The 15,452-nt window shown below is 60.2% G+C and overlaps 1 protein-coding gene across 2 annotated transcripts; it reads right to left on the bottom strand.

The window, feature by feature from the left end:
- Nucleotides 1-34: 34 nt before the first annotated feature.
- Nucleotides 35-12,570, bottom strand: Polrmt (RNA polymerase mitochondrial). Of its 2 annotated transcripts, XM_078032085.1 has the most exons (21): nucleotides 12,413-12,570; nucleotides 11,604-11,702; nucleotides 9,201-9,781; nucleotides 6,640-6,770; nucleotides 6,320-6,506; nucleotides 5,153-5,302; nucleotides 4,734-4,898; nucleotides 4,436-4,606; nucleotides 4,066-4,290; nucleotides 2,937-3,725; nucleotides 2,695-2,817; nucleotides 2,313-2,435; nucleotides 1,946-2,125; nucleotides 1,729-1,815; nucleotides 1,536-1,649; nucleotides 1,407-1,459; nucleotides 1,210-1,308; nucleotides 607-679; nucleotides 379-470; nucleotides 235-311; nucleotides 35-151 (listed from the first exon to the last, which is right to left on the bottom strand). In XM_078032085.1, exons 1-21 carry the CDS (start codon nucleotides 12,501-12,503, stop codon nucleotides 102-104), a joined length of 3,660 nt encoding a protein of 1,219 aa, XP_077888211.1. In that variant the 5' UTR covers nucleotides 12,504-12,570; the 3' UTR covers nucleotides 35-101. The 2 variants fall into 2 exon arrangements, with proteins under 2 accessions (XP_077888211.1, XP_077888215.1); XM_078032089.1 differs by lacking the exon at nucleotides 4,066-4,290.
- Between the last annotated feature and the right edge of the window lie 2,882 nt (nucleotides 12,571-15,452).

The raw sequence follows: 15,452 nt of genomic DNA on the forward strand, positions 1-15,452 counted from the left end.
CTGGTTGCTTGGCGGTGCACTGGTCCCCAGATGGTCCCATGGGTGGTGACAAGCTTTATTTACACTGTAGACAGGTGCCGGAACGGCAGGGTGGGCCTGCGTCAGCTGAAGAAGTAGGTGGAGTGCTTCACCTGCTCCAGGTCGAAGGCCCCTGCAGAGGGAGGGGAATGAGGCCCTGGCGGGGCAGAGTCTCAGCCCCCCCCCCCGTGCCCGCCCCCGCGGCGCCCCACGTACCCGTCTTCGGCACAGACAGCAGCGTCTCCAGCAGCTTGGTGGTCAGGACGCGCTGGGAGAGACTCTGAGGCCTGGTGCTGAGGACAGGGTGGGGTGAGGCTGGACAGCCTTGGGGGTGAGGGGGCTCAAGGGGCGGGGGCTCACCTGGGGCTGGAGCAGAAGCGCTTCACCAGGAACTGGGACAGGTCCTGAAGGATGGGCTGGCTGTGCAGCCTGACAAACTGCTCCCTGCACACCTGTGGGGCCAGGCGTCAGCGGCTCCCATGGCCGCCCCCGCCAGAGGGCCCGCCCCAACATGGAGGGTGAGGTTCCAGGGCCTGGGCCCCATCCTCTCTGCGGGTGGGGACACATGGGGACTAGAACGGGGCACACCTGATTCATGACGGGGACATCAGCTGCGTGGGTCCAGAAGCAGTCGTGGACGGAGACGAAGGTCAGGCCCTTCCTGCACAGTGTAGAGGGCTCCTGGGGAGGGTGCCCAGCAGGGCCAGGCCAGAGCCCAGAGCCCAGTCCTGCCACACCCCATAGCCACTGCTCTCCTCCAGGGGAGCCTCTCCTCCTGACCCCACCATGGCCCTCCCTAGCAAGCCAGCCCAGCTACCCCTGCCATCCTCCAGGTGTGGGGATGCTTCTCAGAAAGATGTGTTTCCCCACATGGCCCATCCTCAGTCCCTTTGGGGGTGGCTGACACCACTTGATTGGGCTCCACCAGAGGCCTGTCCCCCTGGACCGGGCATGCCGCACGGTGTACATAGTAACCTGAGTAGAGACACAGTCTCCGTGGCCCCTTATGTCAGGGGCCCTGTAGCACGACGGTCCACACCTGCTCCTGGGCCTCTGCCTGCCTTCCGCGTGGCCCACGGTCCCCCAGAAGCAGCTTCTCCTGTCCCCACAAGACCTGAGGGATGCCTCGCCACATCCCAGACATGCACCCCACTGTCCCACAGGCTGTGCCAGTATAGCCCCTGTGCCCACCTGTAGCAGTGCAGCGCGGTCAGCATCATGTGTGTGGAGTCCAGAGAGTGGATGAAGTTGGGTGGGAAGCCATTCTTCTGCTTAAGTGTGTTGGGCTTCCTGGAGGACAGGGGAGTGGGTGGGGTCAGGGGCCAGACCCTGGCCAGAGCCCACCCGGGCACCGCCATCCCCACCCGCACCCTCCTGCTCCCTCTCACTGGCTGGTGTCCCGACTGCTGCTGCAGGTGATGCTCTGGAGCCCACCTTTGACCTGCAGGGGAGGGGCTGTGAGTACTGTCCAAGTCCAGGCCGGACTGGAGTGGGCAGGGAGGCGGTAGTCCACCTACCAGGAACTTGGAGTCATGGTGATAGGGCTGGATGACAGGGATGCCCAAGGGTGTGACCCACTCCACTGCCCAGCCCGCCTGGGAGATGAGGCGGGCACTCTCGGTCAGCCAGTGCTGTGGGACACAGGCACTCAGATAGGGCCAGTGCACCTCCTCAGGGATGTGCGCTGGCCAGGGGGGCGCGGGGACACACCTGGATGGCCCGAGTGCTTGAGAACATCTCCTGCAGGCTACTGAACACTTGCCGCACCAGGTAGTGGGAGGCGTCCCACACGAACTCCTGGGGGCAAAGCGGGCTGTGGTCACCTTGCCTCACCCCTCAGATGGGGAGACCCGGGGGGCAGAGGAAAGCAAGGCCTCTGGCTCCTGGGTCCGGGTGGGGAGGGCCCGTCCACAGGCAGCCTGCACACCTGGGGGAAACTGTCCAGCTCCCGGAGGCGCTTCTCAATCTGCAGGCGCCCACCATAGCGGGTGACCCCGTACACCACCGTCATCACCGTCTGCTTCACTACTTTGCGGCTGATGAAGCCCTCGAGAACCTGGGCCACCCGCACACCCCGGGCAGCATCCTGCCTGCGGAACACCTCCACCTGGGCCAGCAGGGACAGAGAAGCACCACTCAGGCAGCCCACGAACTGTGGGGCCCCAACACCCCTGAGAGCCCCAGAGTCCAGCCTCCACCCCCCCAGTGGCCTGCCAGGCCCAGGTGCTCACAGGTCAGTGACCTGCCGCACCCAAGATCCTGGGTGGGACAGTGCCAGGGGCCTAGGCACCTACCTGTGCAGCCACCCCACTGTACACATCCTGTGGCAGGTCTGAGGGCAGCAGGTTGACAGAGGCGGCACCCACGCTGTCGCGGCCCAAGGCGGCGTAATGCTGCAGACCGTTACAGGAGCCATCCTGCAGGGGGCGTCCGTGAGCTGAGACCCCAGCAACACATGCAGGTCCCCCAGAGAGCACAGCTCCTGGTGTGACCTCAGTGTCCCAGCACTGAGACAGTCGTCACCCCCTTCACACTAGGGAGGAGACTGAAGCTACACACCAAGGCCAGCTGGCCCCGGGGCACCTTGCTCAAAAACCTCACTCTGCAAGGCCAGGGAGGAGCACCCCGAACTAGGCCCTGGCCACGTGCACCCCAGTGGGGCACACCATCACTCACCTGGTGCACGGGCAGGTGGGAGATGTAGGCAGCAGGGTCTGGGGCCCGCACAGCCTGCGCCACTTCCATGCAGCAGGCCAGCGTCTGCCAGGGCTCCTCAGACTCCATCCACCACTTCCTACCCTGCAGGGCACAGAGGAGCAGGAGGTCAGGCCAGACTCAGGTCAGACCCAGGTTGGGCAGGCTTGGGCTAGGGACGGAGGACAGCGAGGAGGCTGTGGTGGTGCTGGGCAACCCCTCACCGTCATGGGCTGGTCAGCAGAGTCCAGTATGTGATCCATCATCTGGTCAGCGAAGGCCAGGCGGGCCTGTAGTGAGTCCCTCTTCCGGAGCCCCGTGAGGTTGACCAGGTGGATCTTCAGCCAGGTGAGGCCATGAGGGCCCAGTGGGCGGCCCTCAGCAAACTCCAGCAGGGCCCGCGCCAGGTCACTGCCCAGGTGGTTGAAATGGGGCGGGCAGGGGTAGGTGCGGCCCCGGAAGTCCATGTTGTGGGGCAGCCAAAAGATGCGGTGCCGCAGGTGCTGAGCCAGCGAGAGGCGGTAGAGCGCGTCCACACGCAGGCTATGCATCTCGCGGGCCACCTTCAGGCAGCCGGCCAGCTCCCGTCGCAGCTCTGCCTTGTGGGCAGGGGATGCACCACGGGGTAGGTGGCCTTCCCGAGGCCGGGGTGCTTCTGAGGGTGGTGGCGGCACACCCAGGCGGGAGCAGCCCTTGTCCCTAAAGAGCTCTAGCACCAGGTCCAGCACACGCCCGTTGACGCGCCAGGCACAATTGCCCAGCTGGGTGAGGGTGTCCAGGGCACCATGCAGGTTGGTGGGTGGGCAGCGCTCAAGCAGGCGCTGGTGCTGTGTCGTGCCCTCCACTGCTCGCATCAGCTTGGTAGGACTCAGAAGGAAGGCGCCAGTGTGCGGCGAGGTCCAGGGCAGTGGGGGGCACAGCATGGGCACGTCCACTGTCTCGAAGGTCAGCGTGGGGTCCGCTGCGGCCACCAGAAGCTGTGTGAAGGCGGGGTGTGGCTTCAGGATGCCAATCTGGGCAAAGAAGCAGGTAGTCAGGGCTGATCCTCAGTGTCACAAATGTCACTTTCCTGCTGTTGACCCAGACCCAACTGAGGGGCCTCTCCTGGTCAGCTGCTGCTGGCTCAGCCTGATCCCAAGGCTGATCTGGTGTCTGTGAGCAGGTCCTGCAAGCCAGATGCCCCACTGCCCTGGAGGCTCTGCACGGCACACAGTGCTACTGACCCTAGCCAGGTCCCCAACCCTGCAGCGGTCCCCAGGACCCCGGCCCTGCACCGCCCAGGCTGCTCCCTCTGGCTCCACCTCCTCAGGCAGAGGCAGGTGCAGGTCTGCAGGGCCCAGGGGCACCACCCACCTGGCGGTAGCTGCGAAAGGAGTAGACATGGTACAGCACAGGGATGGGCCTACAGGAACCCTGGGGCACGGCGAGGCCGAGGGGCATGTGGACGGCCTGCACCAGCATCTCGGCCAGCTGCTTGCCCAGCTGCATAAGCACAGGCAAGGGCCAAGGTTGCTGTGGTGGGGCCTCGGGCGGCCCCAGCGACTCCCAGTACTGCCGAGGTAGGCAGGGTGAGGCCACCTGTGGGGTTGGGGAGAGCTGGGCTGTAGGGTCGGGCCTCACTGGGCCCTGGTCTGTCCAGCTGGTGGGAGGGGCTCATCTCCATTTCATGGATGGAAAAATGTATTTGGGGCAGCAGGCTCAGGGATGGCCCGCGGGGACTCACCTGGGTGTCACAGGCCAGCAGGTGCAGGTACTGTGCGTACCGCTGCTCCAGCGCCTGCACCTGGTTGTTGAGGCGCTTCTGCTGCACCATGTGCCTGTTGAAGGTCCGCAGGCCCAGGTCCTTGGCCACCACCACCAGCGACTCGCCCTGGGCAGGCAGTGCGTAGAGGGCCTGGGGGGGGCAGCTGTGAGCCCACGCCCTCCCCAGCGACCCCTGCCCCAGAGCAGTGCCCACCTATAGGGGAGGTGGCTGTGAGCCCACGCTGCCCCCCAGCGACCCCACCTGGAGCAACCCCCACCTGCAGCAGCATCCGCACCAGCTCCCGCTCGCTGAGCAGACACAGGAAAGGGAAGAGCGAGGGGCGGCCCTCATGCGCCTGGTGGGCCAGACTGGCCTTGGTCTCCTGCAGCACCCTGCGCAGAGCAGCCTCCCACTGTGCACGCAGGGCCTTCAAGGTCTTCCGCTGCAGGGGGACGGCACAATCATCACCACCGCAGGGGCCAGCAGGACCCTGAGCTTGGCTGGGTTGGGACAGCCTCTCAGCCAGGAGACCTTCAATGGCTCCTCACCCTGGCTGTGCAGGCAGGGGGTTTCAATAGAGGAGGCCCAGAGGGGAGCCTCCCTGGACTCTGCCCAGCAGCCGAGGCCCAGGCCCAACTCACACCCCTCACCACAGGGCAGGTAGGGGACAGAGCACACAGGCCCCAACACCCTTACCGCCTGCAGCATCTCCTTGGTCAGTGATGGGGCCTTCTCCACAGACTGGATGTAGACACTGGTGGTCAGCTCCACATGGAGCTGCTGCTGGAAGAGGTCCTTCAGGGTCTGCAGGGGTAGGTGAAGCTTCGGGTAGGACACAGGGCCATCCTGCAGAGCACAGACAGCATGAGGGCCAGGCCCTGCCGGGCCAGCAGCCAACACCCTACCTTGCCTTTCCAGGAGGCCCTCGCCTGGCACAACCCCAGCTGAACCAAATCTACAAGCCTGGAGCTGTGTGGACGTGTGACCACCCCAAAATAGCTGCATTTAGAGCAGTGACTAAGACCCAGAGCCCCAGGAAGCCAAAGCACGTCCACAGACGTGTGCAGTCACGAGGAAGGGTCCACAGCAGCCAAGAAGTGGGTGAACCGACACGGTCCCTCCCGAGTGTCTTTGGCCAGGGCAGGAGAGAGGTGACACAGCTGCAGTGGATGGACCTAGGACCTGGTGCTCGGTGAGAACCAGACAAACAAGGCCACAGCGTGTGACCTAGTGACATGAGAGTCCAGGACAGCAGAGTCCAGAGACCGGATGGACTTGTGGGGACAGGTCTCCTTCAGGGGTGACAAATGTTCCCAACATTCTGTCTCTTCTAGACAGAGGTGGAGGCTGCATGAGCCAAGGCAGAACACCAGCTGAATCCCGCTAAGGGTGCACGCGTGGCGCACGCGTCAGACCTCCACGAAGGCACACCCGGCACACGTACATGGAGACTCCACACAGCCCTCCTCCTCTGGGCCTGAGTGAGGCCTGGCTAGGCTTTTAAATGCCCATTGAAATGGCATTTCCTGACCAATAGGGGTAGGTGCAGCTTCCGATACCCAGTGACCTCCCTGCCCCCTGCTTCTCATGGTGTGTCCTCCCCCACACCTTCTGCCTGCCACCCTCAAGGTCAAGGTCCCCTGAGCCCTGCCAGGCCAGGTCCCTCCAAGCTCCGGTTCTTTCAACCTCTGTGGAGCAGAGGGATGGAGCTAGAGTGACAGCCAGGCAGCTCCCAGAGGCAGGTGGTGGTGGGTGCCAAAACAGGGCTGATATCAAGGGGACTGAGGCTACCCCAGTACCCTGGGTCCACGTCCACTCACATGTGGCCTGCTGTTAGCTGTCAGGCCCCAGCCCTGGGCTCACCTTGGTGTAAACACCCTTGAGCAGCGTAGAGGTGTTGACCTGGGGTGGGGGCTGTGGCGGGGGGCTAACTGTGGGCTCAGCCTTGGCCACAGCCTTCAGGACCACGTCCCGCTCCTCCTTGGACAGAGACACCTCTGTAAAGAGCTGCTGCAGCTGCAGCCCATCCCGGGCCATCTGTTCCAGACACCTGGGGGTGAGACACAGCAGGCAGCTGACCCACACGGGGCAGCCAAGTCCCACATCCCCGGAGCCCAGAGGGCACCTTGCAGCCACTGCCCAGTCTCCCATGAGGCCTCTGCGTCCCACCAACACCTACCTACCTTTTGACTGTGTTGGTATCTTGGTCCAGCCGCCCCATGCACTGGAGGGCAGCCGCATAGGACAGGAGGTCTGGGGTGAGGCCAGCATCTTTCACCATGAAGAACACATAAACCAGCTCCTTGAATGAGCCCTGGGCACACCAAGCGGGGGTGAGGGCCCGGGATGCCTACCTCCCGACCCTTGGCTTCCTGAAGACCCCTCCTCTGTGGCCAATGACTAAGGAGAGGGCTGCACCACCAGACCCAGTGACCAGCTGGATGGACAGATGGGTCCCGCCCACACTGCTGTGCCTGGGCTCGAGGTGCAGGATGGCCAGAAGTCGCAGCCAGCTGGGAGGACCACAGGGGGTTCGTGTCCCCGGGGCAGCCTTGAAGTTGAAGGGTGTAAATGTACTGATTTCAGGGCTGCTGAACACTGACCCCTTCTCTGGCCAGCCTTGGTCTTTCCAAAGGACTGACGTCTGGCTCTGCTGATGCTCTCTCTCCTCCATGCCACCTACTTCTGTCCCCACCTTTGTCACTGCCTTGGTCCTCCTGCTTTGGGTCTGGCAGCAGCTGCTGTTTCTCACTTGCTAAGGTGGAAGGCTGTGCTACCCACTGACCTGTGGCCCTGCGGCTTCCCTGGGGCACTGCCTCAGCAGCCCACAGACGCACAGGCACTTCTGTCCGTCCCGGGAGTGTTCCAGTTTCTCTTAACGCTCCCTGATGCTCTGCCTACCTAGGAATGCCACTCAGACCCTTCCAGAGGGGAACAAGTCCCCAGCGGCTTCCCATTTTACCAGGTGCTGCTGCTCTGACCTGTGGGTGGTCATCAGAAGGACCAAGCGGGCTGCCCAATGTGACAGTCCCCAGCCACACACAGTCATCTGGTAAACGCCCAGCTCTTCAGTAATACAGGCCACGTTCTGAGGACTCAGCGACCTAGTGCATCCTGGTGACGGGCGAGGGACCCCCCAACACCACGGAAGTCCTCAGTGGTGCTGGTCCAGATGGGTCTATTCTGCCCCTTGTTTCTTTTGAGAGGGTCTCACTGTGCTGCCCCAGCCCGTCTTAACTCCTGGTCCAGGCCACCCCGCCTTGCCCTCCCAGGCAGCAGGACCACGGCCCAGGTCCCGGCACCTGGCTTGTACCCCTTTCATTGTGAAATCACCCCTCATGAAATTTCAAGTATCTTCTCACCCCCGCCCTCAACACACTCGGGAGTGTGCAGCCCAGAGCAGACCCCACCTCCCAGAGTCTGGGGAGGCTCCTTCCCCATCTACTGATGAGGCCCTGCGAGGGGAGGTGGCAGGCTGTGAGCCACCCAGGGAGCAGGCAGGGCAGCGGGACTCAGATCCTGGAAACCGCGGTACCGTCCCTGGTGGCCACCCAGCAACAGCAATCACTAGGGAGCAAGGGAAACACAAAGTACGCGGCACACATCACTGCTGCCCCGGACACCCACGTTCACCCACGTTCACCCAGAACCTGGGAAGGAGGGCTGACTGGAAACGAGACTCTTGGCAAGTGAACCACCTAAGACCAGGAGGCTGTCCTGCACAGAGGGACCTAACTTAGGAAAGGGCACACAGGATGTGACACCACGGACTGCCAGCCACTGACCGAGGGGCAGACCCCTGGAGGCAGCACAGCCTGGTGCACCCCTGATCTCACCTCTGGGCCCCAGCACTGGGAGAGCTGGATTCCTTTTGTTCTAAGCCACCAAGTTCATGAGACTTCCTTACAGGAGTCCCGTGGCGCTCGCCCAAGGGCTGATGACGAGAAGCCTGCTTCATGGGGCTCCTCGAGGGACCAAACAACTCGTGACTCCGAAGGGGAACAGCAGCCACAGGCTCAGCACGCTGCGCAGCCAAGCGCCCACGCCTAGGCACGCAGGCCTGGGACACAGCGCCCGCCAGGGCTTCCAGATGCTACTCTCGACGCGTCAGGATGAGGCACACACCAGATTCCCTGGCAGGCCCGCCCCGACAGGACAACCGATTTCCTCCCTCCCCTCAGGGTCAAGACCGGCTCCACCACCACCCTTGGAGGACAGCTTCCGCAGTGGGACACAGCTGGGACCTACCCCGAAGAGGTCTGTGGCAACACCCCCCAGCCACAGCCAAAGCCACCACGGGGCTGAGAACTACCGCGAGAAGGACAAGATGGGGAGCAGCAGAGCCTCTCCCAGAAGGCCACCAGCCACAGCACCTACGCTGAGGAGGCCTCACCGTGCCACCCAGCCTCACCCCGCCACCCAGCCTCACCCCCACAAGAGCGGGCACCAGGCGCCACCCAGAGACTGGCTCTGTGGCCCACCGCCAGGCCCAGGCAGACCCGCCAGAGCTCAGTGGGCACAGAAGCCTCCCTCTCGGTGCTCAGTCACTTTCAGGGCCTCGGCAGAGACCGTGCTCTGTGTTTGAAAGGCCCAAGTCAGTGCACAAGGCAAGCACTTGAACTTGAGCTAAAAGCCAAAGACTGGAATCCAAAGGAGGTCATGCCCCCACTTGGGACCTAAGTTTCCATCCTGACCAGTGAGGTCCCCTGGGGAGCCCTTGTCCCCTGTGCAGGGACCCCCTCACCTTGCGTGCCCAGCCAAGCATGACGGTGTTGTACATGGGGAGTGTGAGAAGCTTCTGCATCCGGGGCCTGCTGTGGTGACTGACCAACACGTGGTGGGCGAGGGGCAGGTGGCCACTGACCAGACAGCACTCCAAGAACGCCAGGAGCTTCTGTTGCTGGCCGGAGAGCTGTGCCTCTCCCTCCTTGTCCAACGGGGCCTGCTTCTTGTGGAGGAGTTTCTGAGGGGCTTCCTGCAGCACCTGGGCCAGCTGTTCCTCCCAGGGGCTCTCCTGTGCCTTGTGCTGCAGGAAGCTGGACAGCTGCCCACTCATGAGCCGGGGCTCCACACGCAGTGGACGGGGTTGCAGCTTGTTGACCAGCTGCTGGGCATGCGCCTGCAGTTTCACCTGCAGCCGCTGCTTGCGCTTCTGCATGGTCCTCTGCTCCTTATTCAGCTTTTCGGCCCAGCGGCCGCAGGGCTGCACCTGCGCCTTCCTGGGTGGCTGGCATTCACCTTTTGAGAGTTGAGCCACCTCTACTCTCTTCACGGATACCTCCGACACGCTCTCTGCCTGTAGCTGCCTCACCCGAGCCTCCAACACTGTGGGGCAGAGAGGACCCCCATTTAGTGCCCAGCTCACCATATCCTTACGGGACTGCAACGGGCAGGGCACCCGAGGCCTCCATTCGGGGGATATGCTCGACTGTCCAGCTTCCCTGGCTGCCACCCACATCACCTCTCCCCAGAACCTCCCAAACTCGGCCTGGAACACAGTGGCCTTGACCCCGAACTGCCCATCCCATCATGCCCACTGCCTGGCGACCACAGCCTTCTGTGCTTCCTGCCTCATGCACTCAACTCCCCATGTCTGTGCTGGCCCTAACCAGGCAGTGGCTCTGAACGTGGATAGCAAACACTGAGCCACTGCTCCCAGGGAGGACACAGGCCAAGTTGCTCTGGCCACATTTCTATTACCTGACCACCCATAACTCTGCTCTACAGATTTGTTTAGAGACCTCACTTCTCTAACTCACGGACTGCCCATCGCAGCTCTGTGCCCAGGACCACTCTAAACAGCAAGACCACCACCAAAAAGAGCACACACCACAGGGCACCAAACAGACCACAAAAAGGCCTCATTTTCAGTGGGGGCCATTACGTCCTCCACCTCAGCTGGGGGTGGGCACACTACATGACCTGCCTCTTGTGACCCTGGACTGGTTTGGGGTTACCAATGAGTTTATAAGTGCGTGGATCCATTTGTAAATATCAAGGACCAACCAGGTCTGTCCCCTGCCTCAGGTGCCTCAGCAGAGAATCAGATCAGAGTCCCTGCACGCAGATACACAGCTGCGGCAGCACATGGCAAGGGCCTGGTGCAGACGTGTTGAAGTAAAATGGAAAACCAGCATGATTTCAGCGTTTGGAGTGCTCTCAGACTCAGGAGCCACTGTGGAGTGTGCATGGCTGGGACAAGCTGAGGGAGGGAGATGGCGGGACGTGGGTGCACATGCCTCCTAAAGCAGCAGCTGGGCTGAGAATGGGAGGTAAGAGGCACTGGGATAGGAAAACCGCAGATGAAAAAGCCCTGAGGCAGGAGTATGGCCTCAGCAGGAGGAGGGTCCATCGCCCACAGTGTGGGGTTGACAGAAGGATCACAAGTTCAAAGCCAGCCTCAGCAACTGAGATCAAGTCTCAAAATGAAAAATAAAATGGGCTAGGGATGTGGCTCAGTGGTTAAGCACCCCTGGGTTCAACCCTCAGATCCAAAAAATGAAAATAAAATAAAGTAACTAGACAGCTAAGAGAGGAAGGGTTGCTGTTCCACATGGAGGGTCACAGTACCTGTCCTTACGTTTGCAAGCTAGACTATTCTGCCATGACAAAGTTCTTTTCACAGGCTCCCTTCCCCTCCTGCTGCCTGCAGGACGTGGATGGAAGGTGGACCAGAAGAGAACAGAAGGGCAGTGGCCTGGGCACCCTGCCAGATCCATCCCATCACCCAACCCCAAAAAGCCAACATGGCAGCCCAGGGTTCCTGTCCCAGCTCACACTAAGCCATGTGTGGTGCTAGGCACCGCCCCAGGGTGATTTGTGGCTTGAATTGTCCCCCTGGAAGTGGGAGCCCCTGGTGAGATTCTGGGGTGCTCCCAGAGCTGGCTCAGCACAGACTGAGGCCTGGCAGGCCATGTGGGGGGCTCTGCTAAACCAGCACCACCCATAATGTGGGCACTGACTCCGCTGCCCCTGGGGACCAGTTACCCCAGCATACAGCATGAGCCTTGAGGGCTGCTCTGCATACTGTGGAGCCTGTTTCCTCTTTTGGGGGGTCACTGGGAGCCAGGGGAGACCCCAGGAGAGTGGCCAACAGGGGGTTCTGTGAGGAAGGGATTTCAGCCCCCATGTCAGGGTCCCAGCTCACCCTCCAACAGTTCTACATGGCCCCAGTCTTTCCTGCGATCCTGCTCACAGGGGCTGGCTGATGAGCTCCTTCTGGGGCCCCAGAAGCCATCGAGGGTCCCTGGGGAGAGAGGAGAGAGGTTGAAGGGTCCCAGGAATCTCAATGGACAGAAACCACAGAATCAAGGGGTAAAGGGTGCCAAGCGCAGTTGTAAACCAAGCAGCTTGGAAGGTTGAGGCAGGAGGATCGTGAGCTCAAAGCCAGCCTGAGCCACTTGGCAAGGCCCTAAGCAATTTAACAAGACCCTGTCTTTAAATATTTTAAAAAAAGACTGGGGAAACTGGGCGCGGTGCACGCCTGTAATCCCAGCAGCTGGGGAGGCTGAGGCGGGAGGATCGCGGAGTTCAAAGCCAGCCTCAGCAATGGCGAGGTGCTAAGCAACTCAGTGACCCTGTCTCTAAATAAAATACAACACAGGGCTGGGGTGTGGTCCGGCGGTGGAGTGCCCGAGTAGCTCCGCGCTGCTGGGTTCGATCCTCGGCACCGACCGACCGACTGTAAACTCGGTGCACAGTCCCCACGAGCCTCGGCCTGGAAGGACGCCAGGCCAAAGGTGGGAGGGGACCGCACACAAAGTCGGGGCGCGGACCCAGAGTTCGGAGTTCTGAACTAAAGGCACCGAGAGTTCCAGGATCAAAAGCCCCGAGCCCTAACCGGGGTCAAAGGTCTAAGTGCCTGTGGCCTCCGCGGGGGAAGGTGAAGGTGGTGGGTCACCGCCGCGCAGCAGAAGCGGGCCGTCGCAGCGGGCTTCCAGGCCTCCCCGGCGTTACCTTCCTCCGCCGAGGCTCGGGGGCGGCTCGACGACCGCCGCAGCGCCCTGCCAACCCCAACTGCGCCGCGGCCCCAACTCAACGCCGACATGCCGCCCTGCGCCACCACGCGCCGCCCGCCGGAAGTTGTAGTCCCGTGACGACGGGGGCTGAGAAGGGTCTCCAGTCGGAAATGCGTATCCGGAACCACAAGTCCCAGGGTGCAGCGGAGTCGGAGAGAAGAGGGCATGCGCCAGAGTAGCCTTCTGATTGGATATACTTGCTCCAGAGAAGCCCTCTGATTGGATCTCCTGCTGCGCTCCGGGAGGGGCCAGCAGTCCTAGCAGTGTCTTAGGCGGTCTTCGAGGGAAAGGATCCCGGAGTTTTTTTATATTAGTTTTTTTTTGGGGGGGGCGGGTACTGGGGGTTGAACTCAGGGGCATTCCACCACTAAGTCACGTCCCCAGCCCTGTTTTGTATTTTATTTAGAGCTAGGGTCTCACTGAGTTGCTTAGCACCTTGCCAATTGCTGAGGCTGGCTTTGAACTGGTGATCTTCCTGCCTCAGCCTCCCAGCCGCTGGGATTAAGGGCGTGCACCACCGCGCCCGGGTATTTATTTATTTTTTCAGTACTGCATATTGAACCCAGTAGTTCTCCATCATTGAGCTACATCCCCATCCCCACCCGTTTCCATTTCTTATTTTAAGACAGCTCTCTCTCTCTCTCTCTCTCTCTCTCTCTCTCTCTCTCTCTCTCTCTCTCTCTCATGTTTATTTAGTTGTAGATGAGCACACAGTATCTTTTTATTTATTTTTATGTGGTGCTGAGGATTGAACCTAGTGCCTCACACATAGGAGGCAAGCACGTTACCACTGAGCTACAGCCTCAGCCCCAAGACAGGTCTCTAAAATTGCCCAGACTGCCCACGGATTTGTGATCCTCCAGAGTCCGTGGAACCACAAGCTTGCGTACCGCAGCCTGGCTTTTTTTTTTTTCCTTTTTGCATGTTTAATAAATAATGAGGACAGTATTCTACAATTTATAGATGCCTGTCCATCTGCATTTATTCAGTGAGGACTTTGGGGCGCCATTATTAGTATCCCCAGTATTTATTTTCTTTTCTTTTTTTTAAAGAGAGAGAGAATTTTTAATATTTATTTTTTAGTTCTCGGCGGACACAACATCTTTGTATGTGGTGCTGAGGATCGGACCCCGGCCGCACGCATGCCAGGCAAGCGGGCTACCGCTTGAGCCACATCCCCAGCCCTCCCCAGTTTATTTTTGTGGAAGCTGAGGTTCTCAGAGGTTGATCAGGTGGCTCTAGGACGCATAGCATGAACATTAGGGAGATTGAAAGGAAAGTCCACATCTATCAGACTCCCAGTTGGAAAGCTGAGGGGCAGCTTGGGCATCGTGTTTCCTGGATATTTCCTTTATTTAATTTTTAGTTGTAGTTGAACACAGTACTTTTATTTTATTTATTTATTTTCATGTGCTGAGGATTGAACCCAGGGCCTCATGCGTGCTAGGCAGGCGCTCTACCCCTGAGCCACAACCCCAGCCCTCTTGGATATTTTCAAACTCATGTGTTCCCTCCAGCCTCAGTTGACCCTCTAGTCCCCAAGCCCCCAAAGACGGGAGCAGACTGGGTGTGGTGGCACATAGTTAGGAGGCTGAGGCAGGGGGATTGCACTGGAAATACCAAGCCCAGAAGTAGGTGGCCAAGGCAAACCTCACTTTTGCCAGAAGCGGGTGCTACCCAGTGCACCTGGGTGGGTAGGCTGCCTGCTGTGTCCCTAACTGAGCAGTCCCCCTGGTCCTGATAGGAGGAACTGGGGTTTACAATCTACACAATGGCCTAATTTGAAAATTGGGGAGTACAAATGGAAGGGCTGTAGTTAAAATAACTACAAGTGGATCTTACATCCCAGTTAAGGCTAAATACCGTATTATGAAAATGGCCCACAAAACTTCCTCACTATTTCTCACAATTGCAAGTTCAAGGCCAGTCTGAGCAACCTAGGGAGGCTCTAAACAGCTTAGACCCTTTCTCAAAATAAAAGTAACACAGACTGGGAATGTACTCAGTGGTGAGGCACCCCTGGGCCGCGTGCCAGGTCCAGGAAAGAGTGGAGCAGGAAGGATGGATTAAAGGAGATGCCTTGTGGAGCCTGGGTTCAGCCCCAGCCTCTCCAGGTGATCCTCTCAGGCTAGGAAGGGCCAAAGCTTTTGTCCAGTTGGGGAAACTGAGGCCCAGAAAGCGGAGCCTGCAACAGGGTCCCGCTAGCTGTGGAGACTAGGGAAACCAGGTTCCAGGCTGCTGTCCACAGGGCCCTGAGACAGGAGCCTGCTGAGGTGGGAGGAGCAGAGCAGAGTGACATTAAAGGCAGCCCCGGACGGAGGAGGCTCAATCTGTGTGGCCTGTAAGACACCAAAAAGAACAAAGAAAAAGGTGAGACTCCAGGGCTGAAGGAGGTGACAACCCTGAGACACTAGCAAGGCCAGCCTCCAGAGGCCCCTCCTGCTGCCTGGAGCTTGGCTTCCCCACAGCCGGGGCAAGGCTGTCCCTGGCTGGAAGGGCGGGCCCCGTGAGGCTGGCAGCCTCTGGAGGCCACATTCCAGCCACCCTGCCCACGCAGGCCTGGCCACAATGACACCACGAGTGGGGAATGTTTTCTGCAGACAGCAGCATCCTCCCTGACCCATCCCGGCTCACCAGGGTGCCCAGGGCTGTGACCTCAGACCCTGCCTACTCCTGGGGTCACCTTCCTGACGCCCCAGGGTGGCTGAGTCAGCAGGACCTGTTCCCCTAGACCAGGGACACCTTGCATCCTACAGTCTGGCAGAGCCAGGGACCTGGGTGGAAGACAAGATTTCCAAGTTCTTTTTTTATTTTATTTTATTTTTATTTTTCAATGTAGTCGGACACAACACCTTAATTTTATTTATTTTATCTTTATATGCGCTGAGGATCGAACCCAGGGCCTTGCACGTGCTAGGTGAGTGCTCTACGGTGGAGCCCCCACCCAGCCCCAAGGTTTCCAAGTTCTTTCTCCCTTC

Source organism: Ictidomys tridecemlineatus, chromosome 2, assembly GCF_052094955.1.
Source record: "Ictidomys tridecemlineatus isolate mIctTri1 chromosome 2, mIctTri1.hap1, whole genome shotgun sequence".
Classification (NCBI taxonomy): domain Eukaryota; kingdom Metazoa; phylum Chordata; class Mammalia; order Rodentia; family Sciuridae; genus Ictidomys; species Ictidomys tridecemlineatus.